A 27,421-nucleotide genomic window follows, 5' to 3' on the forward strand; every position below is an offset into this window, starting at 1 on the left:
CAAAGTACAGAGACTGGCATGTATCTGCATCACAGGTGCCATGGGAACATGTCCAACAGCAGCAATGGAGGTCATTCTAGACCTAACACCACTGCATATTGTCATCGGTAGTTATGCCAATGCGACAATGATTAGAATGGTCATTGACGGAAACAGTACTGGGAGAATTTTCAGGTCAGGGGCTTGGAACACCCTCAAAAATAAAATTCCACTTCTCCAACTCCCAGTGGATGACATACCAAGAATTTACAACTTTGAGAAGCACCTCACTGTGGCATTGAGTAATTAAAAAGGATTGGAAGAAAGAAACGCTTATTCAGCATATAAAAGACCATACCATAACGTGGTATAATGATGCTTCCAAAACCAAGGCAGGGACAGGGATAGGAGTATTTGGGCCGAAAACTAATTACTCCGAACCAATGGGCACCTACACCAGTATCCTTCAGGCAGAAATTTACGCTATCGAAAGATGCGTACAATTTATCTTAGATAGGAACTATCGAAAACAGGAAATTGCCATCCTATCCGATAGTCAAGCAGCACTTAACGCGATCAACTCAGTAACCATCAATTCGAAGTTGGTCAAAGAATGCCTAGAAAAGCACAACAAATTACGCAAAGTAAATAAAGTCCTCCTAGTCTGGGTGCCTGCTCACCAAGGGACAAAAAGGCAATGAAAAAGCAAATGATCTAGCTAGGAAAGGAGAGAACACTCCCACTAACTGGACCAGAACCGTTCTGTTTCCAAACGAGAACCAACTGAAAGCGGAACGAAGAATCTGGAAGACTCCATCCGTAACTTGGAATAAGTGTCCTCCAACGGTCTAAGACACTGGAAAAAGTTCCTCAGAACTGACGACCGAGAAAAATCAAAGGTTTTTCTTTATTTAAGTAAAAACAATCTTCGGATTGTCACGGGGTTTCTAACAGGACACTGTCTCCTCAACGAACACCTCAGTAGGCTGAAGCTGAGAAACAATGCGAATGCAGATTCTGTGGGGAAAATGGGGAAATACCAGAACACCTTATCACTTACAGCCGAGACGACGACCATTCGTGCCATGAACTTTGGTACGGCTGATGTCGAGGATGGAGAGCTGGCCTCTGTGGAGCCGTCTGAGATACTGGCTTTTGTTAAAGCCCTGAGACTGTATGACCAGTTATAACTCGTTATAACTCAAGAAAGGGGAACACACAATAGTTCTGTAAGGTCGCGGTGATTAACTCCCCTCCTAAACATTCTACATTCTACATTCTCTACAACTTGATTGATAGTTTCGCTTATTTTGAAGAAAAACTAAAAAACTACAACTATTGCTTCAAATATCGTCACCTCTCTACCTACATATTTATCGTCACCAATCTTTGTTATTTTAAATTCAACCCTAAGTATATTATTTAAAAAATCAAAACACTAATACAATTTCTTTTACACCATCATGTTCCTATAGGTAAACCTTCCATTTTTTTTAAGTAGAACTGTAAAAATGTATATTTCTAATATTATAATGTAGTTATATTTCAAGAATTTGGTTACCTTGACAATTTTAGAAATTTATCAATAAAATTTAATTGATACATATGAAGTTTGAATATTTGTCATAAGAACGATTTCCTTTAAAGCGGCGCGCAGACCAGAGCGGTGGCGGGCGCGGTGGCGGAAGCGGTAGCGGTGGGTCACAATGCGATCGCGAATATTTTTTTTTTTCATTTTTAATAATAATGAACATTGAACAAACATCTATTTTTCCAACGTCACAGAAGTATTAATTTTTACGACGTGATTGATAATGTAAAAACGCAATTTTAACGCCTAGGCGTAAAAGTAAATCAGTTTTACGCGTCAAACGTATAACTTCGCCACGAAAAATATTATTTTTACTCTTAATAAAACAATATACTATTACTCTTGGCTTTATGAGATAAATCATATAAAATTGGTTGCACACACGCTTTTTCAATATTTTTTTCTGTATTACACATGATAACTAGGGTCATTCTACTTGTTAAATATCGTGCGAACTGGCGGGCAAATGGTGCATGCAGCGTTCTAATCTGCTGTACCGCCGCGCCGTCCGCAAAAAGTTCGCTGCAAGAAAAAGCGGGCGCGTTCAGATCGCTGTAGTGTGCTCTCTTCAATTTAGTTACATGTACCAATACTGACCGCAACGCCACCGCATCCGCCACCGCGCCCGCCACCGCTCTGGTCTGCGCGCCGCTTAAAGGAAACAATTATAGTAGAATGATTTATCATTGAAATTTCTTGACTGAACAAACCAGAAGTATAGCAACATTATATATCGTTGAAAAGCAGCTTTATTTATGTTTCGAATTTTTAAATAATATATACAAAGTCTCCCAGAAATAAGTGCAAGTATTTTAACTGGTAGTATAGTTCAACCCCAGAAACACGCCTATGAGGCTTTTTTCGCAAAAAAATGTTGAAAATTCGGAATTTTTCGAAAATAATTTTGAATTTTTATTAGTTTTTAGTTAAAAAACTTAATTTCTTGATAATATGGCAACATAGGTAGTAGATTAAATAACAGAAAATCCAGAAAAGATCCAGTAGTTCTCAAAATTTGAGCAAAAATTCATTTTTCTTTAAGTTTTTCAAAGTAAAATAATTCTGCTATTTAATAAAGAGAAAATATGTTTCTTTTATCAAGATCTACCATTCCTTTGGGATACCCTGTATAGGCTTAAGTAGTATAGGCTTAAATTTAAAGTAACAATGATTTCAGCGATTCACAAACGAAAATAAATATTTTTTGATCTTTCTGTTTGATATTCAATCGGTTTATTCAGACAGATCGAATTTGTCGACTTTCCTTATTTCAGCTTTCAATGTACCAAAATTATTATTTAACCGGCGCTTACTCAAAATCATGTTTTTGTCAATTTTACATGTTTTATTATTTATCTCGAAAACTGTTAGAGATAGGTATAGTTTAATATAGAAAAATTATGAGATATGAAAGTAATTTCGAAAGATGTATTAATAATATATCAAGTGTTCCATTTAAAATAACAAAGATGCTACCACTTTTAGTATGAAGTGGCAACACTGTAAAATAATGTAGACAGATGGAGCAGGTGCCTTTATGTAAAAATCCAAATTTTCAAAAAAAATCCTATCATTGGTTCTCCATAAACATCTAACGTACGATGGCTGTGAATCACCCTGTATACGCCCAAAATTTCACTTCAATACAATGCCGTTTTCGTTGGAGCCTCCATGTATAATGAGATGAGCCAACCTGTATAGTCACAAATTATTTGTTATTTAGTTGCAATATTTTTGGTTCGTACCTAATATATTATAGCATGCAGGTAACAATATTTCATCCATTTTACGTGAAACTTTCGAGTTTCCTGACATTTTCGACATATTAACTTCGCTCAGGCGTTCCGCATACGTTCAGAACACCGTAGGAGTGATTTACGCAGAAATTTCCGTGTAATTCGCATCCTAAAGTTTCTTTTTGTTTGCATGCATTCGTGGTGTAAAACCTTATACAAACTCTTTTTAGGTGCCACATACTACTCTAAAAGAAAATTACTAAATAATTTTATTAATTTTTACTTCTTTTTTATAATTTGTATTATCTATGGCTCAGCTTTAGTCCCTTTGAGATTAGAGAATGCAGAGATCATACTAAACCTAGATTTAGTCTAGCTTTTGATAAACTAAAGCGCTCATATTCTAAAGAAAATGAGCAGGTAGATGGTATTAATTGCTTCATTAAAATTTTGTACGCTACAAAAACATCAAAAAGCTCATTAAATATCGTAATCTATTAGAAAAAATTTAAAGATTACTAATATAAAGAATTGCGTCCTTAATAGCTGCACTCATTATAATATTTTCGTCGAACTATTGATTTTGTATTGGTTAGTTCGATTGGCCTTTTATAACTTTTGAAATAACAAAGTTTCAAATAAATACCTTGAATTTAAAAAACAAAACAAAAATGCCAAAGAGAGTTTTAGAGGAAAAATATTTCATAATATATATTACCGTTTAATACCATTTTAAATTCGTATACCATTAGGGTTAGAGCGCAAAAAAATTATTAGAGCGAAAGTATTCAATTTTAAAATGAAATACTACACTCGTCACTTAAAACATCTACGTTAAAAGTTTCTGGATTTATTTCGATCTGAGCTACGACATTAAATACAAAATTCATTAAACCCTTTTAAATATTGCCCTCTTGGCTTTTCAACGTTAACACTATCTACTAAATTTCTAAAAATTCTTGAGAAAATTGTATAACGAGGCTATGCTCTTTTAGGATACAATTTTATACTCGATTTTATATAACTTGCCGATGTCTCATAAGAATTTCTATTAATTTTCAGGTAAACGCCAATATATTGTTGCGGACCCGTGTGGATTCGGCATAACCTAACCAGTAACTAACTAATATCCTAACCAGTAACTAACTAATACTCCCCCATATGACCTTAATATCGCATTAAAGAGTAGACACCGTAATGATTCATTCGAACGTTCGAGAACAATCGAGTTCGACTGGAATGGAGTAGTACATACGAGAACAGTCTAAACCTTCTCTATGCACCTAATGATCTAACGTCTAACGGATTATTCGAGAACTGTTCAGCTGTGGGTATACATATGTATAAGCCGATGCCCGGGACCTGAGGAGGACAGAAATAAATAGACGAGTACAGTTGCCGCCCTAAATTCAAAATAGATTATTTCTAGATAAATAGTTATAAATAGTTTGTATATAGTTCTTTAAGTATTTTAATTGTTATTGTTTGTTACTTAGTGTAAATAAATTGTGTTTAAATAAATTGTGACTTTCTATCCACACGGAACCGACGAAAAACGTAACAATAATGCGTTTTTTTTTTCATTTCTATACACCCAGGGTGATTTACGGTCATGGTATATTAGACGTTTAGGGAGAAGCAGGGAGATATCACTTCAATTCGGGACAACCTATTCATGAATAATAAATATCGGCAGATTGATTCAAAAACTCGAGGGAGGAGGGTCATGGTCGGGCATCACAATAGGAATTGACTTCAAATCCAAGCAGGCAATAGAGAAAGAGGGACACAGTGGCGGATACAAGGGGAGGGCCCATGGGGCCCGGCCCCCCCCTAAAGTCTGTGAATTGTGTAAAATATTAGGCTTTTGTGTTAAAAATGGCGCCCTAAAAACCATATTCTACATTGGTTTTCATTTTGCCCCCCCCCCAAAATAAATTCCTGTATCCGCCCCTTGAGGGACATATCCTCTATTATAGATACGGGACAACACCGGTATCAGGTCTAAGGAGAGACCAAGTTAAAGAGGTGGAGAAAATAGAGACAGATCCTCCAGCCTCCACCTCACGGGTACCTCAGCCGCAGGCAAGCTCCTCGACTGTGAAGGGTGGCACGGAGGGCCAAACTCCAAACGTGGAAGGGTGTGTCCCTCGGAGGAAGAGCTGTTGTCAGAGGAGGATGGGAAATAACCTGTCCTCTCTACAACAGGGGTATGATGGGTTATATCCCATATATGGACTGTGTGATGACTCAAGGAAGGGGGGGCACAATAGATCTTTAAGGTCGCAGTGATTAACCCCTCCTCTTACTCATTCTACATTCTACATTGATTCAAACAACTCAGTTGAAAAAATGCAACTAAAGATACCAATAAATAGAGATACTAAGATGCTATGTTGACATTAGAGGTGGGTAGAGATTGAACGGGTAATTTTTAGTTTTAGTTTTTTTAAAGTATTAAAAATGCATCGTGAGATTCGATTCATTACTTGCAATCCGGTTCGTTAAATTGAATCGTGGCCATCACGGATCCACTAACGATGTTAACATTTGAACGATGAGCCGTAAAAAAGAACCGTGAGAATTGAATAGGATCACAATGCGATCGTGCGTTCAAAGAGTCGTGAGAATTGATTCATTGCTTACAATACGGTTCGTTCAATTAAATCGTGGCCAGCACGGCGGATCCATAAGAGTTGAACGATGAGCCGTAAAAAAGAATCGTGAGAATTGAATCGGATCACAATGAATCGTGGCCAGCACGGATCCATAAGATTCGAACGATGAGCCGTAAAATAGAATCGTGAGAGTTGAATCGGATCACAATGCGATTGTTCGTTTATGTTTATATTTTCACATTAATATTTTTGTTAAAATAATATTACCGACTATTAAATATAGGACTAAAAGACGAAATCGTGTTTTTATGCAACTCCAAATAAATATTGTTGACCTCTGCTGAATGTGATAAAAAAACGGTGTCAGCAATGGTTATAAAATGAATAAGATCGCTCTTATATTATATGTAAAATTATATGGGGAATATCATCCATGTTCATTTCCAAACCAACTGGACGCCATTTTTTTAATTATATACCGTATGATCGAATAAAAACGGCGTCAGCGATGGTTATGAAATGACGATCGATTACATTTCCCATATAATTTTACATATAAAATGACAGCGATCTTCATTTCATAGCCATAGCTGACGCCGTTTTTATTCGATCATATACGGTACTATTTATTATGATTATTAAATCGGAATTAAAATATGATTCTAAAAATATTAAGTTGGTATTAAGAAGTCTTTAATAAACAGTATATACAAATTGGATTGATAATTTAATATTATTGGTAAAATGATCAATCCAATTACGCTAGTGTCATAAAGTGTTAAAAAAAATGCAAGAATTGTATACAGGGTGTTTCAAAACAAATGCGAAAAACTTCAGGGGGCGATTCCTTGTTTAAAATAAAGGATAGTTTGCTTCATAAACGTTGGGTCAAAAGTCAACCATTAGGGAGATATCGCAGTACAAAGATAGCGGAAAAATAATGTTTTTATTTTTTATCTTGAAAACGAAAAGAGATAGACTAATGAAATTTTATGGGAGCATTACTGTTATGAAAACACACTTTCTGGTAATTTTTTCACTTTTTTAAAATGAGTGGAAGGGGTTGAAATAAACTACCCCTATCATTCTTGTTAACGAAATTTAAAGAAAAATCTTATCAAACACATGCAAAAAAAAATAATTTGGATAGCTTGGTTTGTTTAGAAACTTTTTTATCTTTTGTGTTTCTTTGATAAAACTCGCCGATTTGAAATTAAAAAATAAAATGTAAAGCATTACATGTGTTTGATAAGCTTTTTTTTTAATTTCGTTAACAAGAATGATAGGGGTAGTTTATTTCAACCCCTTGCACTCATTTTAAAAAAGTGAAAAAATTACCAGAAAGTGTGTTTTCATAACAGTAATGCTTCCAAAAAATTTCTTTAGTCTATCGTTTTTCGTTTTCAAGATAAAAAATAAAAACATTATTTTTCCGCCATCTTTGTACCGCGATATCTCACTAATGGTTGACTTTTGACCCAACGTTTATAAAGCAATCTACCCTTTATTTTGAACAAGGAATCACCCCCTGAAGTTTTTCGCATTTGTTTTGAAACACCCTGTATATCTTTTTCTGGTCCCTAAGTAATTGTCCTACCAAATTATCGCTGGTAGTGCCAGTTACGATTCTTGTTTTTATGAAACGTAAATTGTGCATGGGGTTCCTTCAAATGAACGAATCGTAGGAGTCGATTCAATATTCAATTGAATCGTGCATGTGATTCGATTCTCGACATACCTCTATTTTTGATTACCCAATTTAAATAGGCCACCTATGTTGAACAGTTCAATAATGCATTTTTACCTTGCTTATGAAAATAAATATGGAGTATATTATATTTTTAAAAAAGATCAGGAAAAATAAAATCAAAAAATTAATACAGGGCATCCTGATTTAAAAAAACATACGTTTGGGTCATAATTTAAGAATGACAGCCCCTAGCGAAAATGTAGTTACGTCACTGAATTCTACGTAAAAAACTCTATTGGATTCAATTTTCACCTCTTCGATAAGCTATAAGATAACCGAGACACGAAGGGGTCCAAAATTTTCAAATTTGTCCTGTTTTTCAAAAACTAAAAGTAACAACTAATGTGAAAACTGCGTCTTTGTACCTCTACGTATTAGCAGGAAACCCTATAAAAGACATAAAAATGGGACACCCTGAACTGTATACATATTTACATATTATCGTATTGTATATTACTATTAATAATTCTAATTACTATAATAAAGAAAATTAGATAATTTAATTTTACTTCTCTATTATTGATATTATTTTATTATATTATTATTTGTTTTCTTCTGTTATACTACTTGAATAAGGAATCGTTAATAAATTTATATGTATATAGTTTCTACAAAGTGTTTATTTGACAATCAAATGTAAGCTAATATTTAATCTACCTACATTCTAGTGTTGTTTAATTAATCATTGAAGTTATTGCTGATTTAAATAACCCTTTAGGATGGGGAAATGAAGAAATAGGTCATTAAAGAGTTATCTTTATATAGGCACTTTGTCTCCGAAATTACCGAGATATTCTGACAAATTACCCCTCATTGGGCGCAAGATAAATATTTAAATGGAGTAATTTTGCCGTTCCTTCCCTTCCTAAAGCAAATGGTGTTTTTTTTTCTTTCAGGTTTATCATTTTACCACTCGAATCGTAAACAAGCTATCGTATTTTATTGGCTTGTAAATATACAGTTAGAAGTCTATAAAATGTATATATTTCAGCGTTACTATGTTTTTTCCTTATGTGTTTAATAGACTTGCCATGAAACTTTTATTAAACAGCATCTACACTACTTGCGTAATGCTTCGCGAAATACTTCTGGAAGTTAACAGAAGTCGAAATATGCCTCTACACTATTCGTATTGTCTCAGGAAAATCTCTCTCTTGGCTAATCTCTTAGACTAAACTCGGCCGCGAAGGCTGAGACATACCAAGATTGGACGAGAATGGTAGGTATATGTTGACAGGAAATAACCCTCTACACTTCTCACGAAATGTTTTGCGAAATATTTCGAGAAATGCTCCGACACAACTGTTACTACGCCTCTACACTCTTTGTACTCCTGGTGGTTTCCTAAAAATAAGTAAGTAAACATGAAGTATGATAAATATCATTGGTTTGTAGTGGAGTATAATATAATATTACAATTTTAAACTGACATGAAAAATCATAAACAGTAAATTTAAAATAGAGTTACCGATGGTAGATTAAATTGGCTATTCCTCTAAAGTTACACAAGAATATATAGTTTTAATCATTGCCTAATATATCATCATCATTATCAAAATCATTATCATTTTCAGCTTATTCAAGCATTTTCAATTATGGTGCAGCCTCCCTCAAATATTTAGATACTCTTTTCATAGTTGGGCCCATTGTTGGTCTAATATCTTGGTCCCATCTCAAGTTTGGTCTTCCTTTAGAGCTCTTCGTGGGTACGATACTGTAATTTTTGTGGTTCATCTGTTGTCTGTCCTTCTTGTCAGGTGTCCTGCCCTTTGCCACTTTTTTTTCCTGGAGGTGTAAAATATCTTTACGTACGGAGTGTGATAGTCAATCTCTCCTTAAGCTGACTAGAGGACACTACCCACTAAACATCACCGCCTCGCTCCTGCCACGTCTACCTGGGCCCGCAGGACGCATCTCCTCAAGTAGTCGCCGGACTGTTCTTTTTGTTTCATTACCCCTGCTCTTCGCTGTATTTTGCCTCTAGTATATTTTGGGCCAGTTTTAAGATGGCTTCAAAGTTTTCTCTTTATTCTGTTGCCGATTTTAAAAAGGTATCTGCGGAGATGTTGCCACCAATCGTCATGCGTGCCTCACATCTTTCCTGTTTCCATCTAGGACAGGCAAACATTATGTGTTCTGGAGTATCATTGGGTTCAATGTTCTGGAGTATTATTGGGTATCGGTATGTCGCGACTTCCCTGTTTCCAATTGTACACATGTAACTCCTAAAATTTCCCCTCAATATTTGAGTAAGATAGAAGTTTACCTCTCCATGCTTTCTTTTAATCCACATATTTATATTTGGGATGAGCTTATATGTTCATCTTCCTTTTTACGATACCTCCCATTCTGCCTGTCACTGCTGCACTGAGCGGTTTCTCTCTATCTCTCTGCTTGCCCTGGTTTGTACTTCACCTTTGAGAAAGAGTCATCCTCCTTCTTTTGAGAGAAAATGCAGGGGCACCAGACCCGATATTACCAAGGCTGCCTCAATTGAAGTTGTCCGATACGCCGAGCACACTCTCAAAGCCATGACTCTCTGTCCATCCTCAAGTTTTGTTTTATTTACGTGTATATTGGTTGCTTCATCCCACACAGGTTCTCCATACATAATAATATTCTGGCACGCATATGCTAACACTCTTCTCTTTCCTGGTGTTGGGCCCCGAACGCTTGGCAGTATTGCGGACAACGCTTTAGCACTTCTTTGTGATTTTAAACACACCTCCTTGATGGACAGGCTCATCGTGAGTGCACGGTCTATGTCGAATCCAAGATAGTTGACCTGCTTTACTGGATTTATTATTATATCCTTAAGATTAAACCTTATATGGTCAACTTTTCTCTTGCGGCTCAGTAAAATCGCCTCTGTTTTTTCCACAGCTATTTCGAGTCTGTGCTCACGCATCCATCTGGCTATGATCTTTAGTGTATCATCCACAGTCTGCATTAAGTCGAGGTTGTTTATGTTTTTGTTTCTTTTAGTTTTTTTTTTGTTATTATCACAGCAAGATCATCGGCATAACAGATCAACTCTGTCCCACCTGGTACAGGAAGCTCCATTGCCACTTGAGGGATTTGATTCTGTGGATGATATCTATTACCTAGGTTTTTTGTCGTATCTACTCTATCCTTTTACGGTCTCTCTTGGTTATTCCCAGCATATTTCGTTTCATTGAGCGTTGTTCGACCTGCAGTTTCCTTATAATGTCCATTTTAGGTGTCCAGGTTTCGCATATGTATAAATCATGACTGGTAGTACACATTGGTCGAATGTTCTCTTCTTTAGATAAAGTGGCATTCTAGATGTGAAAATGATTGATTTTAATATACATATAACTATTATTAATTACAATAAGTAAAAAATAATTATTTCCAAAACTTAAAGAACGTAAGTCGTAAAATTCCAAACGCTTTCCAAAATCTGGTAAAGCTCAAAGAGGATAGTGTAAAGTAACAATGACTAGCCAGTAACTCTTAGAAGATCCTTTAGGAGTTACTGGACTAACTCAGGATCCGCCTTTTATCGGCTTATAATCCACGGTGTTGTGCCACATGCATTGGCGTACAGTTGCCAACCCTACTGCTGGTCACCCTCCTAGAGAAATCTTGAATTTTGTCTGAATTATGACCCTGGGCTAAATATTAATTTATGTTTGCTTGTGATGTAGTAAAATGTCGTTTTCTAGTTTTGTTTAGTTAATATTTTTTATTTTGTCCAAAAAATGGTGATAATTTTTTACATAATGTATAGGTATTTAAGTAATCCACGGAAACTCGGTTTGATAACCAAGTCTATGAAATTTATTGATAGAGAAATTCAGGAAAAAAGTTTTAGTCAAAAATTGTGGTTATTTTTTAATGTTCTTCATTCAACACAGAGCTATTTGAAATAAATAAAACTCATTAATATTCGACTAGAAAAGTCACTATTGGTTATCCTGCTTATAGACTTACACTGACAGAGAAAACTCCTATGTGTGTAAAAGTTTATAACTGTATCCCATTGCAAATGCGAGAATGCGATAGTAATATATAATATATAGAATTGAAAAAATGTTTAAAAAAGTATCCCATAAGGGTGGAACCATATTATTTGAAAAATGTTTTTTCTTTAAACAATAGTATTTAGTTTTAGTTAAATTAAGAGTTGTGGTACTTTTCATTTTTGTATTGTTAAGTTTTTTAGTTTAAGTGTCTGTACATAATATGACGATTTTTCATTTTATGTAGGATTACGGTTAAGGTCCGATATTCGGTTAATATCGACATTACCCGGTTAACCTCGAGAATAACACACAACAAAACAACCAAAAACCTAACCAAACCCAAACATTAACCTGTTAATGTCGACATTAACCGGATATCGGACTTATCGGAGGGATATCGGTGGATTAACTTAAACACAAAATCGAATATAATTATAGAAAAGGTGAGAAGAATGAAGAACCTAATGCAAGCTGAATTATTTCGACCTCCTCAGAACTCGCTCCAGAATTTGATTTAAATAGAGAGCCAGAAAAGGCCTTTAGCTTTGTTCGAGTTCTTATTATTTCCGATTTTGAACCGTCCTAGAACTTTGAAGCGCATGCGCAAATGAAATACATTTTTCGGTAGAATCCGTAACAAGAAAAACTCAAAATAAGCTATTATGTTTTTTCAGCGAAGGAAAGGTACAAGGGGAGAATAGTGTGGTCAGTGCCTCACATGCGAATCATGAGACACTCTGTCTTGGATATGACGCCGGAACTTATATGTATGCGACTACTGTAAATATTCTACATAATTTTCTCTTTTAATCAATATTTGGATACTTTTTCAACAATATTTTATTTACCTTTTTAATATAAACAACATATATGCTGCTATTTTGGCCGTATTCCAAATTACCTGGATGTTACGTCGACAAAGATTTTTTGCATTTTTTTTTCACGAGTGAAAAAGTCCATTTAAATTACTTTAAATACTTTGAAGCTTTCGTTTGGCATACAATATACAGGGTTGTTCACCACATACGACACGGAGTATTGTAGCTAAACGATTAGATTTTTACAAATTGTAAGTTTTGAGTTCGTTGAAGGACTATTAGAGCTACAATTTAAAAATATTTCTAAAAGATACAGAGTGTCCCAAATAAATAAAAAATATCAAAGTTGTATTTTTTTAAATGGAACACCCTGTATATTATTCTATTTTTAGATTCTACGATTGAAATAAAGGTAACTTTTATTAAGGTTTATCACACTTAAACCTTACCGTTTTTGAAATATTATCAATTTTGTGAAATTGCAGTCAAAATTTTAAGGCTTCATTTCTCCAAGGGTATCAAAGTTTTTCATACTAAATATTTACTGAAGTTTATTTATTGATCAGTTATTGTGTTGCAATAATAAAAATTATACTACCTTATACAGAGTGTCTAAAATTTTATTTTAAATAATTACTAGCTTTAAACGGCAATAACTTGTTTAATTTAAATAGAACATCCTGTATATTTTATGAGAATCAGATGCACAATTTAATTGTCTATAAAATTGTATTATACCATTTTTTACCTATCTCTTCAAGTTTCCGTAGAAAATGAATTTTCTTGTAATTTAGAACTCATTTATCAATATACCCATGGAATACTGACATTTTAGATTATTTTTAAAGATGTACCAAATTTTTAAAGAGTACATATATTAATATTGTTGATATAGTTTGTTTATTTCATTAAAAAATAAAAAAAACTGTTTAAATATTTGTTAAAGAGGACCAATTAATATGATTCCAGTATTCAAACTACATTAATTGACTGTTTGCGTTGATTAATAATAATTGCTCCAAAAACTAAAAAACTGAATTTTTTATGTGTATTAGACAGTGTGGTAAAAAGTAACAAATTAAAAATGATATTTCATTTTTTGACAAATGCTTATTTGTAATAACGAGATATTCATTTTTATAACTTATTATTATATTGATTTTTGATTCAAATCCACATTTATTTAGAATAATTTATTCACGAACATAATTAAGTATGTAATTAAGTAGTATTTGGGCGGAAATAGTTGTGGTATATTTAATTAATGATATACTCTTTTATGAAGATTTAAATAGTTTTCTTTTTGCATACAAATGGGCTAGTAATATTATCATTTTGTTAAAAACGATAATATTACTAGCCTGTACATTTTGTACATTTGTTGCTTTAAAAACAATCTAAAATGTCAATATTCCATGGGTATATTGATAAATGAGGTCTAAATTATAAGAAAATGCTTTTTCTACGAAAACTTGAAGGGATAGGTAAAAAGTGGTATAACACAATTTGATAGACAATTAAATTATGCATCTGATTCTCCTAAAATATACAGGGCGTTCCAGTTAAATTAAACAAGTTATTGCCGTTTAAAGCTAGTAATTATTTAAAATAAAATTTTAGACACTCTGTACAAGGCAGTATAATTTTTATTAGTGCAACACAATAACTGATCAATAAATAAACTTCAGTAAATATTTAGTAATAAAAACTTTGATACCCTTGGAGAAATGAAGCCTTAAAATTGTTACTTCAATTTCACAAAATTGAAAATATTTCAAAAACGGTATGGTTTAAGTGTGATAAACCTTAATAAAATTTACCTTTATTTCAATCGTAGAATCTAAAAATAGAATAATATACAGGGTGTTCCATTTAAAAAAATATAACTATAGCTTTTTTACTTATTTGGGACACTCTCTATCTTGTAAAATTATTTCTAAATTGTAACTCTAATAGTCCTTCAACGAACCCAAAACTTAAAATTTGTAAAAATCTAAACGTTTAGCTACAATACTCCATGTCGTATGTGGTGAACAACCCTGTATGTAAGATATGCTAATTATTTTATTCAAAACAATCAACATTTAAATGTTTTGCATTTCTTTTAGTAACTACTATTCCAAAATACCTTCACTTCCTCTACAAATAATTGCAAATTATTAATGTATATTATTGTGAACCTATAGTATCCCATCTGCCACTAGATACTTCAGGCTTGTAGAGATTTCTTAAAATCACAACGGCCCAGTCCAACTCAGCTTGAACCTAAACAATTAATTTGCAAATTACATTTCAGTAATCTAGTCATTAACAGACAAGATTTGGTCCTTTTAGGGGACAAAATAATCCCAAAAATTCCTCTATATTCCTTTTTTATTTGTTCCTATATAAGAGGATATTTTCTTCTTGCCTTCTTCCCGCGCATTCTGTCGGTAATTACAAAAACACTCAGACGGGGCTAAAAACAACGGTATTATTTCAGCTTAGATTAAGCGAGAAACCAAAGGCTTTCCGTCTTCTTTTTGTCCATTTTCTTTCGGAAGAAGGGACGACGACGTCTTTGAAATTAAAATTTAACAGTAGGAAAGAAAGGTTTTATTGAATTGTAGACGATTCCGGGCTGTATAAGTTTAATAAATTAAGAATAAGAAAACATCGTAAAATAATGAAGTTTGGATGATTTATCAAGACGAATTGTAAACTCAGCAAACACAAAATGCCTACTTATAAGCGATACCAGTTAAACTTTTACTTACGTAATCGAAGACGCGATTTTTAAATTCATTGTTGTCAACCATGCATGGACATATATGGAGCTGGGCTGACTAACTATAATGTAACAATAGATCTTGTATTTTCAAATAAAACACTGGATTTCCCTCATAACTTCTTTATTACATTTTAGTACTTAAGATTACGACACAAACATGTATATCGTGCGAGCGCACGGTACCGACTGACTGCTGCGGACGCCTCACTCCCAATCTTATCTCCCGTAACATTCTATCGCCTCTGTCATAAAAACCATGCATTATGAATAATACAATCTGACATAATACATAAACCATAATTTGTTAATCATAACAATACACTATATAAACAAGGTACTCATAAAAATCATAACACTCGGCCATCCTACTTTCCGGTCGTCCTCGACTGCCCTCCTTTATTGCTTCTGAAAAGATAAATAAAAAAAAATAAAAAAAAAGAAAGCTTTACTTATTTTTAAGTTTTTATGCTCGCATTAGAGCTTTACTTATTTTTAAGTTTTTATGCTCGCATTAGAGCTTTACTTATTTTTAAGTTCTTATGCTCGCATTAGAGCTTTATTTGTTTTTAAGTTTTTATGCTCGCATTAGAGCTTTACTTATTTTTAAGTTTATATGCTTGCATTAGAGCTTTACTTATTTTTAAGTTTTTATGCTCGCATTAGAGCTTTATTTATTTTTAAGTTTTTATGCTCGCATTAGAGCTTTATTTATTTTTAAGTTTTTATGCTCGCATTAGAGCGCTACTTATTTTTAAGTTTTATGCTCGCATTAGAGCTTTATTTATTTTTAAGTTTTTATGCTCGCATTAGAGCTTTATTTGGTTTTAAGTTTTTATGCTCGCATTAGAGCTTTATTTATTTTTAAGTTCTTATGCTCGCATTAGAGCTTTATTTGTTTTTAAGTTTTTATGCTCGCATTAGAGCTTTACTTATTTTTAAGTTTTTATGCTCGCATTAGAGCTTTACTTATTTTTAAGTTTTTATGCTCGCATTAGAGCTTTATTTATTTTTAAGTTTTTATGCTCGCATTAGAGCTTTATTTGTTTTTAAGTTTTTATGCTCGCATTAGAGCTTTACTTATTTTTAAGTTTTTATGCTCGCATTAGAGCTCTATTTATTTTAAGTTTTATGCTTGCATTAGAGCTTTATTTGTTTTTAAGTTTTTATGCTCGCATTAGAGCTTTATTTATTTTTAAGTTTTTATGCTCGCTTTAGAGCTCTATTTATTTTTAAGTTTTTATGCTCGCATTAGAGCTTTATTTGTTTTTAAGTTTTTATGCTCGCATTAGAGCTTTATTTATTTTTAAGTTTATATGCTCACATTAGAGCTTTACTTATTTTTAAGTTTTTATGCTCGCATTAGAGCTCTACTTATTTTTAGGTTTTATGCTCGCATTAGAGCTCTACTTATTTTTAGGTTTTATGCTCGCATTAGAGCTCTACTTACTTTTAGGTTTTATGCTCGCATTAGAGCTCTACTTATTTTTAGGTTTTATGCTCGCATTAGAGCTCTACTCATTTTAGGTTTTATGCTCGCATTAGAGCTCTACTTATTTTTAGGTTTTATGCTCGCATTAGAGCTCTACTTACTTTTAGGTTTTATGCTCGCATTAGAGCTCTACTTATTTTTAGGTTTTATGCTCGCATTAGAGCTCTACTTATTTTAGGTTTTATGCTCGCATTAGAGCTCTACTTATTTTTAGGTTTTATGCTCGCATTAGAGCTCTACTTATTTTTAGGTTTTATGCTCGCATTAGAGCTCTACTTACTTTTTAGGTTTTATGCTCGCATTAGAGCTCTACTTATTTTTAGGTTTTATGCTCGCATTAGAGCTCTACTTATTTTTAGGTTTTATGCTCGCATTAGAGCTCTACTTATTTTTAGGTTTTATGCTCGCATTAGAGCTCTACTTACTTTTAGGTTTTATGCTCGCATTAGAGCTCTACTTATTTTTAGGTTTAATTTTAATTTATTTCTGTTTTCTTTTAGGTTTAAATCAGTAATACCTCCGTTGTGTTTTATATTCAAAAATAAATCTCATAAGGTCATCTTAACAAAGACCAGAATCTAATCCTTAATAAAATAATTAATAACCAAATTTCAAAATATAGCAACTGACAATACATGCTTTATACTGGCTGCTAAAGTATTTGCTTATATTAACACCATCTAAACATTTAATCCTGATCTACTTAAATTTTGATTTTTGTTTTATTTTTAATAGTAAGTAAGAATGAAAATAAGTAAAGTGGGAAAAACCTAATCCACTTTTAAATTGTTGTATTAAGAGTAAATTGTAACTTTAAAAGAACGTTCGTTCATCCTGACCTTACTAGCATCGTTGCAAATGGATGTCCCTTTTTATGGTTCTAAGGAATTGAATGTTGAAACATACAAAACTTTATATCTACTTAATAATTGTTCACCTTAAGTGAATCCATAAAGTCAAAGAGTATTTTATATTAGACGTTAGATTTCTTTTTTTTTAATATTAGACGTCACATTATGGCAGATACTGTATTTTGTAGTACCCCAATTGTCAGAATTAATTATTTATTACAAACTCATTTGCTCTTTGATTATTGCATAGATTTCATTTAGTTTTTGACTGAAAATTTTATTTACTATGGAACTGTAATTTTTTTTTATTATTTAGAAATATTTATCTGCTAAAAGCTTTCATAAACTGATTTATTTTTCTTTTACTTCTGTTTGCAGTTTTAAATCACACTTCTCCAAATATGAGAATTAAATTCACCTTGCTTTTCATACAGTAACCAACCAAGTATATTTTCAATCGATTCATATTTTGACCCTATTTTAATAAAAATAAGTATTAATGAATAATATTCCAATTATTTTTAATACTAAAGATATTTCGTTTTTATTTTTAATTATTTTTTTTTATTTACTATTTCTACTGAAAAGTTTAGATTCAATTAGACCACCAATCAGAACCCAGTTGAAGAGGATCGGGCCAGCTCATAATCCCCTGCAACCAACGATCCTCAATGATCATTATCAAAGCCAAACATTAATTAATTAATATGGGTTGCAGCATTGTAACCCTGTGCTTTTACTGATACGTGTTACTAAAAGTATAAGAACATTTAGTTCTAATTTTTTATACCTTCCTGTAAAATTTAAAATTAATTAAAACTGAAACTTTTGTTAACACTGGAGATGTTTTTTTTATACAGTCTTAAATATTAAATATCAATTTACTAATAATAGTCAACTTCATGAAAAACTGGTATGGTTTTTCATAATTCCTTGTACGAAATATAGTGTTAGTTGTATGCAGTAATTTGTTTGTAACAGGTTTTTTTTATAAGTTATTTTTTTTACCAAAGAACTTTAGTTTTTATCAATTGCTTCGAACATTTTATTAAACTATCGCAGTTGTCTTTAAAACAAAATATAGAAATATTAGAAATATTGATGATATTCTGATCCTCTTTGTTTAGCAAGTACTTAGTCATATTTAATTCTTGGTATTTTTAATTAAAAAGAAAATTTTATCCTGTAAACATACAGGGTGCAATTTGAGTGTTTTTGCTTGAACTCTGTTGTGGTTAAATAGGAAATGATATTTACTCAATTGTTTTTAATAAGAAATTATTGAGTTTTGATAAACTATATACAGCAGTCAAATTTGCAACATTCCATGAAAGCTGGAGGCAATGAAATTGATATCTGTACCTAACTGATATTCATAAGTAATAAACATAAATTATTATTTTGTTTTTTTCTGATACTTTGTGTTGATGAACACTACAGATTGGAAATTATATTTTAATTTAATTAAATTCGATTTTTTTTTAAATGCATTAAAAATTTTGTTAAATAAATAGTACAGAGAGAATAATGGTGTGATGACTTGAAAGGATACATATGATGGTTGAAATCAAGTTCCAACTATATAAGTAGTAGGTAGTTGCTCAATTTGTTTCTATATAAAAGAAACAGATGCTTCATATTCTTCTAAACTTCATATTCCAAATCGCTCAGCAAACTTATCATCTGTAAATGACTCTACTCGGCTGTGCTACCAAAAGAGACACCTTGCTCTCTCTAGGGTTCTAGAATCTTGATAATATCTCCCAATTCATTTATAATTTTATAATTCATGAAGCACTTTAAGTATGTCTTACATGTCACTAAAACAGATTTCAATAAAAGAGATTAGCGAATAAATCATGGAACAAAATAATAATCATTCAAAAAGTGAAATCATATACTGTTTCCAAAGAGAACATTCAGAATAAATATTTTTTTAGGAAGTAGAATGTTGTGAGGACATTGCGTTCAATGCTAATTTATTTTATTTTTGTTGCAAAACAGTCTGATTTCTTATATTGATAAACTTTATTTTTTTTAATTGCTATTGTCTGAAGTTACAGCTTTTGGTATTTCAAACTTCCTATTTCTTTTTATTTATTTATTTTTTTTTTGAGGCCGAACAATAGTAATTCTTTAAACTTTTTATTCCTCCGACACTCTATCTTCTGGTAAAATCCTGAAGGGGGGGGCTTTACTAAAACCATAACATAAAATATAATCAACACAACACGAAATTAATTAAATGGTTTCTTTTAAACTCCTCTGTATAAATTGTTAAACATACAAAACAATTTTTTTGTGCATACTAATTTCTTTTTACAAATCCAAACAAATATTATTGTGTTATGTAAAAAACTCTGTGTGTTTATCGACCTGTGTACGAACATTTTCTGTTATCAATTATCACCATATTTTTTTTGAAACATATTGTGTAACTCCTTTTATTTCTATTAACAGACTATTTTCCAAGACCGTCCTGAAAATAATAATTAGTCCCTAATTATTTTAAAAAGAACGTTATACCTTTATAAGAAACAGAAATAATTTTTGAATCATAAACTTTATTAAAACAATAATTATTTTTAGACTATATCGGTCTATAATGTTTGTAGAGACTTATTTTTGCGATTATTTGTTCACAGTGTAAATTTAAACCTTGGTGACATTTTAAACCTTCATATTGTTTAATTTTATTCACTAGAAATGATTAGCCTTTACAAAATCAATTTAAATAATTTAGACATTAAAAATTTGATTTTGCTTGTATCAAATTTGCAAAGAGATTATGCAAAAGATGCTCGTTTTTAATTTTAGTTAAAACATTTTTGTGTTATACAGGCTGTCCTATATTGATATCACTATCATTAATTGATCTGAACCTTTTATTTTATTTGATTCTTTTACAAATTCAATTTATTGGAATATTAATTTCAATAACGTCTTTAAAATCATAAACAAGCAACTAAAAATTTTATATTCGTAACTATGAAACATAAATTAACAATTAATTGATATCTGTGTACTTATCTTATTCGAATGTATCCTCTGAAGGCTATATTTTCTCACTGCTTTAGTGTTTATGTCAACATGGTCAATCAAAAGACTTATTTTAGCAAACATGACTTGCAGTTTGCACCTTGCATATCGTAACAGCCTTGTCTTTTCCTATTTTTGAAGTAGGAGTGGATAAGCCAATTTCCAAATGTTCCTGTATGTACTATTATCCTTTTTATTCACTAACACTGCTGGACTTGTTGCTTTATGGCTTTATGTCCTTTTCCAGCAACTTAACTTATGGATTCACACACAACATGGCATATTGGCACTTTTTAAACTCTTGTGGTACTTCTAGTAGTTCTATCCCACTTCTGATATGTAAACAATAGATCTTGTATTTTCAAATAAACACTGGATTTCCCTCATAACTTCTTTATTACATTTTAGTACTTAAGATTACGACACAAACATGTATATCGTGCGAGCGCACGGTACCGACTGACTGCTGCGGACGCCTCACTCCCAATCTTATCTCCCGTAACATTCTATCGCCTCTGTCATAAAAACCATGCATTATGAATAATACAATCTGACATAATACATAAACCATAACTAACATAATAATAAAAACTAACTAACATAACTAACATAACTAAACAACTAACATAATAATAAAAAAATCATAACAATACACTATATAAACAAGGTACTCATAAAAATCATAACAATAATTTAAATTTCCCGCTGGGGATTCAGGTGATAGATCTGCTCATAAAAATGTCAACTTGCTACATTTATTTATTTCCTGACATTGTCATTCGTTTTTACACTTTAGTTTTGTATTACGGTTTAAATGAATTGTGTTGTGATACTTCAAGCTTTCGAAAGATGCGTACAATTTATCTTAGATAGGAACTATAAAAAACAGGAAATATACAGTTATTGTATGTAGGTCGTTGGCCGTAGGTATAGTAAAATTAAAAAATATGTTTGAAAATTCGCAACCGTCCTGTTGTTACTGTTGATTGTTTTTTATAAAGTTTCTTTCTATGATCTACGTTCTTGGACTCTGATGAAGGCCAAAAAAATGGTCGAAACGTTAGACGGTGTATAAAAAAAATAAATGTACCTAATGAAATAAAAGGAAAATTATTTATTGACCTAAAACCAAGAGAAAACATATATAAAAATATAATTTTAAAGGTCAAGGAACATAAAAAAAACAAAAAAAAACAGGAAATATGTGTGGATAGTCAAGCAGCACTAAACGCGATCAACTCAGTAACCATCAATTTGAAGTTGGTCAAAGAATGCCTAGAGAAGCTCAACAAATTAGGCAAAGAGAATAAAGTCCTCCTACCTTGGTGCCTGCTCACCAAGGGATAGAAGACAATGAAAAAGCAAATAAATGATCTAGCTAGAAAAAAAGCGAACACTCCACTAACTGATGGACCAGAACCGTTCTGTCTTCCAAACGGGAACCAATTGAAAGTGGAACTGAAGAATCTGGAAAACACCATCCGTAATTTGGAATGGGTGTCCTCCAACGGTCTAAGACACTCGAAAAAGTTCCTCAAAACTTACTACCGAGAAAAATCAAAGGTTTTCCTTGATTTAAGTAAAAACAATCTTCGAATTGTAACGGCGTTTCTAACAGGACACTGTCTCCTCAACGAACACTTCAGTAGGCTGAAGCTGAGAAACAACGGCGAATGCAGATTCGGTAGGGAAAATGGGGAAACACCAGAATACCTTTTCACTGAGTGCGCCAAGACGACGACCATTCGTGCCATGAACTTTGGTACGGCTGATGTCGAGGATGGAGAGCTGGCCTCTGTGGAGTCGTCTCAGATACTGGATTTTGTTAAAGTCCTGAGACTGTATGATGAGATCTTCTTGTACACAATAGATCTGTAAGGTCGCGGTGATCCTCTCCTCCTAAACATTCTACATTCTACTTTAAGCTTAAACATGTTTACTAGCAGACTTTGCAGTCCAACATTGTTCTTTTTAGTTTTAAGTATACAAGATAACTTTAGACGTTAAAAAAGTAGAAAAAAGACTCAAAGTCTCTCTTTTTCTACTTTTTTAATTTGAACCAGGTCTCTTTGAGAAGAATGGACGCCTTTAAATTTTATTAGACGTTGCAAAATACTCCCCGCCACCTTATTAGAATATCTTTAACGGGAAAGCAGTAGTAATGACCCTTTATGTCCCTTAAGTGCTGTTAAGGGGTGAGTTTTGTTGACGTAAATAATAACTGTTTATATTATTATATTTAATTTATTTTCGTTTCCTATAATATTTTGATTAAAAAAAGTTTAAAGGGGGCAACGCTGGCTGTACCGCTCAAGCTTAATCAAAAAAAAAGTATGTCCTAAAATGCTTAGTTTCGGAGATACAGGGTGTAGAAGCTTCATTTTTATTATTTCGATTTCTCCTAAATAATTTCTGAAGTAACGTCCACATTTAGATTAAAATTGGTGTCTGGGAATTATTTTGACATGAGAAATTTGATTTTGATGTCAATATGACTCCTACTTGTAGAGGGCGCCACCTACATACATATTTTTTACTGGTTTGAAGAGTAATAACTTTTCGTCCGTACCTGTATAAAACTAATTATTACATATATAACGTTATTTACATAAAAAAGGTCTCTTGATAAAAATCGCTACGAGTAATGGTTCTCGAGATATTAAAGCCCCGTTTTCAGAACTTCGTCTGTCGCCAGAGACACGTCAAAAGATCCAATGAGATTTGTACAAAATTCAAACAGCTGTCAATTTTAAATTTAGTACAGCTCTCATTGGTTCTTTGAAATCTCAACCGGTGTAGCCAGCGACGAGACGTCGTTTTCAGAACGGGGTTTTAGAAACGAAATTATCAATACATGTCGACATTAAGATAAATTAAACATATTGACTAAATAGTTATTAGATTGAAATCATAAATTTGAAATGTTTTTGAGCCCAAAGTTCAACAGAAACTGTTTTATCATCATTTTTAAGAAATATAATGAAACGAAGAAAAAAATATAAAGTTCCCAAATTTATAATTTCAGTCAAATAGCTAACTACTCGATATACCGGGTGCGTCTCAAAAGTGGCTCGTTGACATATGATATGTCATTCTATTCAGAGTGTCATTTTCTATCGAATAAAGCAACAAAACACTATGGGTACCATTTAAAAATGAAAAGTTGTAGTCATTTCCGGTGAAACAGGAAGTGACAGAAAACAACTGAATACGACAATCAATCCTAATTTATGTTATATATTAATATACAAAATATCTATTTTTTATCTGAAAAAATAAAAAAAGTTATAGGTGTGAGCCACTTTTGTGACGCACCCGATATATTTATTTCTTGTCAATAATGACATGTATTAACTATTTTCATTCTAAATATCTTGAAAATGGTTTGGTTTGGTACGAGCTACAAGCAATTTTTACCAAGAGACATTTTTTACTTAGAAAAGCACGAAAATGTATATTTTTTCACCCACTAGCTTTATACAGGTACGGACAAGGTACGGACGAAAAGTAACGTACTCTTCAAAAGAGTTAAAAACACATGTAAGTGGCGCCCCCTACAAATAGGAGTCATATTGGCATCAAAATCAAATTTCTCATGTCATAATACTCCCCGACACCAATTTTCATCTAAATATTTTCGTTTCATTTCCCGAAAGAAATCAAAATAAAAATGCAACTTCTACACCCTGTATCTCTAAAACTAAGCATTTTAGGGCATACATTTATACGAATTGTTTTGCTTATTTTTATCTGTAGAATATGCTGCTGAAGTTTCTGGAATAAAGTTAGGACCACCATGTATATTTAAAATGTTCAAATATAAATTAATTTAGGTTTCCCGGATTATCAGCTAATGAAGTAATTTTAAATATAGTTAGCAGTATAAAATTTTGTTTGCTATTTCTTGCAGTGAAGTTCTGTGTTTATCTTCTGTGGGTTTTTTTTCTGATTCTCTAAGCTGCTATAACAGAGAACCCGCGAACTTTTATATCGAAGGTTTTCCTTGTATAAATGTATAAATTCTAAATTCGAGGAACGGTTTAAAATTTTATAATCTGCAAATTTTTCGCGAAGCAAAACACATTCGGGCGAAGCTTTTTGAATAATTTAGAGGAGATTTCAAAGTCTAACTTGGGTTTTACACTTTTTTCGTTCGTCTAGTTCAAATAAGGCTTACTTGCGGCTTTGAAGAGAAAAAAAAACAGATTTTTTTTGAAGGGCAGAACATTTTTATAGAATAAAACATATCTTATTCGCCTGGCATTGCTGTACATTATTTGAAAATTTACACAGCGTCCAAAAAAAAAAATAGCACCAGACTTAAGTCTGGCAATGCACTTTCAGAAAGGTTTTAACAAAAACAAGGAAGAGAGAGAAAACATCAAAACTATTGAAAGTGTACATATTGGAGAGATAAAACGTTCTCTATTATATGCGACTTAAAAAGCATAAAAATACGCAAAGAGGTGAATCTCTAAAGACTGGTATTACACAAACAGATGTAGTCCAAATAACAAAACAAGTAATGGTCGGTAGCCCGAAGTCCACAAGGAACCTCAAGCAGCTATTACATTTTTAGCAATACAAGTAGCAATCGACTTATAAAAGGTTTCAATGTTGGAGTTAAGCTTGACAGAACCTACACATAGTCGGTTAAACATATACCACTCCATAGCTAGTTGCGTTGTTTTCAACTTATTCAAATTCTTAGAAATCATTGTACAATTTTCCTTTCGCTATCTACGAATCCTAGACATTAGTTTATATTTATCGCACTTTTCCATCAACAATTTCATGATTAGTAGACGGTCTGCTGTAGACTATCCCTTCCGAAATTCTTTTTTGTTTGTTTAGTGAGCAAGTTTTTTAGGTACTCGTGTAGTTATTATTTTTGTAGGTAGTTTAAGTACATAGTACATAGTATAGTAAATATAGTAACAATTCGGAAATGCTCTTGAAATGCTAAAGCTTGCTCCTATCCCTTTTCTTGTGGAGCAGTATAACTTTTTATTTTAGCTGGATGAAGACATTGATTTGAAAGGTTTGTGGCAGATAATTATCCTACTAATGCATTTATTTGATGACAGTTTTATAGATAACAAGAGCTAACCAGTGTGTCCCGAGATTTCGTGGACAGAGAACTACAACGTAATTTTGGAATAGAAATAAGTTCATTTGACATAATTTACCTACCTCTATACAAAAATGCTTTGTTTGTCCGCTAGAGGGCACCGAAATTAAAAAAAAACACAAATTTTTTTCAGATATTTTAAGAACCGTTATTCCGACTTGAATGAGATTTTGAGTGTCTATGTTTTGTTAAGTGTTTTAACAATTGACTTTCACAAAAAAAAATGACAAAAAAGTACGGGTAATGGTGAAAACTACCCCCACCCTTACATAAATTTTAGTATAAATATTTTCAAACTCAACCAACAACCGTTTTTTTTTCTTAAAATGGTTCTTCTATAGTATTTACTACATTTTTTGTCTCTTGTAAAAAAAACGCCACATCGCATGATTTTTAGAAATAAAAAATTTCGAGAATATATTTTTTCCAAAGCAAACCTACAAAATATACAGTGAGTTCCAATATTCCGTGGAGATACAACAAGTACGTATTTTTTTAATCAAAATATGATAATTGCACATAATTTACCCTTATACAAAAGTGTTTTGTTTGTCCATTAGAGGGCATAAAAAAATAAACCCGAACGTTAAAAAATTTAAAATGTATTATTTTTTTAAGCTTTCTATTAAGCTTATATTGTCAAATATATAATTTATGGTAAACTAACATAAAATTTCATATTTTTGCCAACTAGATTATTAGAACATTTTATTCGCTTTCATAAATATGACAAAAAACATTTTTTGACAGTCAGCTTCGGAAAAATATTTCTTCCTCGTGGCGTTTGACAAGAAACAAAAAATGTAGTAAATACTAGAAGGACCATTTTACGAAAAAAAAATGACCTTATCCTATTTACCTTTATCAACGCTTAAAAATGTAAAAAAATAAACAAGACAACGTACATATTCTTTAGACCGCCCTAAGACATAACTAATCCTGAAATGCTAATACGAAAAAAAAGTTATTCTTGTCGTATCTTCCCCAAACCACCGATTTGAATATTATTTTGTATTCAGCTGCCAGCCCCTCCTGACTAGTTTTCTAAAAAGCACGGTGGAAACACCCCAACTTACCCTTTGGTCCCCCACTTTGTCCCTTTTCTGTCTGTCGAGGTTGGAGGGTTATTAGTAGGAGGACTTGACAGGCTTTGAATAGTAACGCTTGAGGGGGAGGGAGCACCTTTTAATCGTAGGGTTTTGCAGAATAAAAGGGAGTAAATTCTCCTGATCTGGGCTTGAAATTTGCATGTTTTTCTTGCAGATCTCTTTTGTGTGCAGAGCGGTGGTTTAATTAATTGTATGGAAATAATTATAGAAAGATTTATTCTTTTTTGCTGATTAAACGTCAGCAACCTAAGGTTATAAAGGGTGTTCCAGGGTGACCGTGCATTAGAAGTTTCTACAGTATGTCCCCGGATTGTCTTTACAAGAGGAAACACTTTTTTATTATTGATATTTTGAGAAAAATGCATTCCTCATAAAAAAATTTGCTTGTTCTAGAATGGTTTATCCCGTTTATACTTTTACAAAGTCCCATACCGTTTTAGAGAAAATTAAAAAAAGTTTGAAAATATGGTTGATTTTTTTACAGTCCTAAAAATAAAACGCGTTTCCATGGCAATATAATTTCGATTTCATTCTTTGATAGATGGTTATTA

The 27,421-nt window shown here is 32.3% G+C and overlaps 1 protein-coding gene across 1 annotated transcript; it reads right to left on the reverse strand.

Annotated features, from left to right (window-relative positions):
* Nucleotides 1–10,102: 10,102 nt before the first annotated feature.
* LOC115875761 lies at nucleotides 10,103–10,624 on the reverse strand. Its single transcript, XM_030891267.1, has one exon. It carries the CDS (start codon nucleotides 10,622–10,624, stop codon nucleotides 10,103–10,105), a length of 522 nt encoding a protein of 173 aa, XP_030747127.1.
* Between the last annotated feature and the right edge of the window lie 16,797 nt (nucleotides 10,625–27,421).

This window comes from Sitophilus oryzae, unplaced genomic scaffold, assembly GCF_002938485.1.
Source record: "Sitophilus oryzae breed Bouriz unplaced genomic scaffold, Soryzae_2.0 scaffold_1396_pilon_pilon, whole genome shotgun sequence".
In the NCBI taxonomy this organism is placed as follows: domain Eukaryota; kingdom Metazoa; phylum Arthropoda; class Insecta; order Coleoptera; family Curculionidae; genus Sitophilus; species Sitophilus oryzae.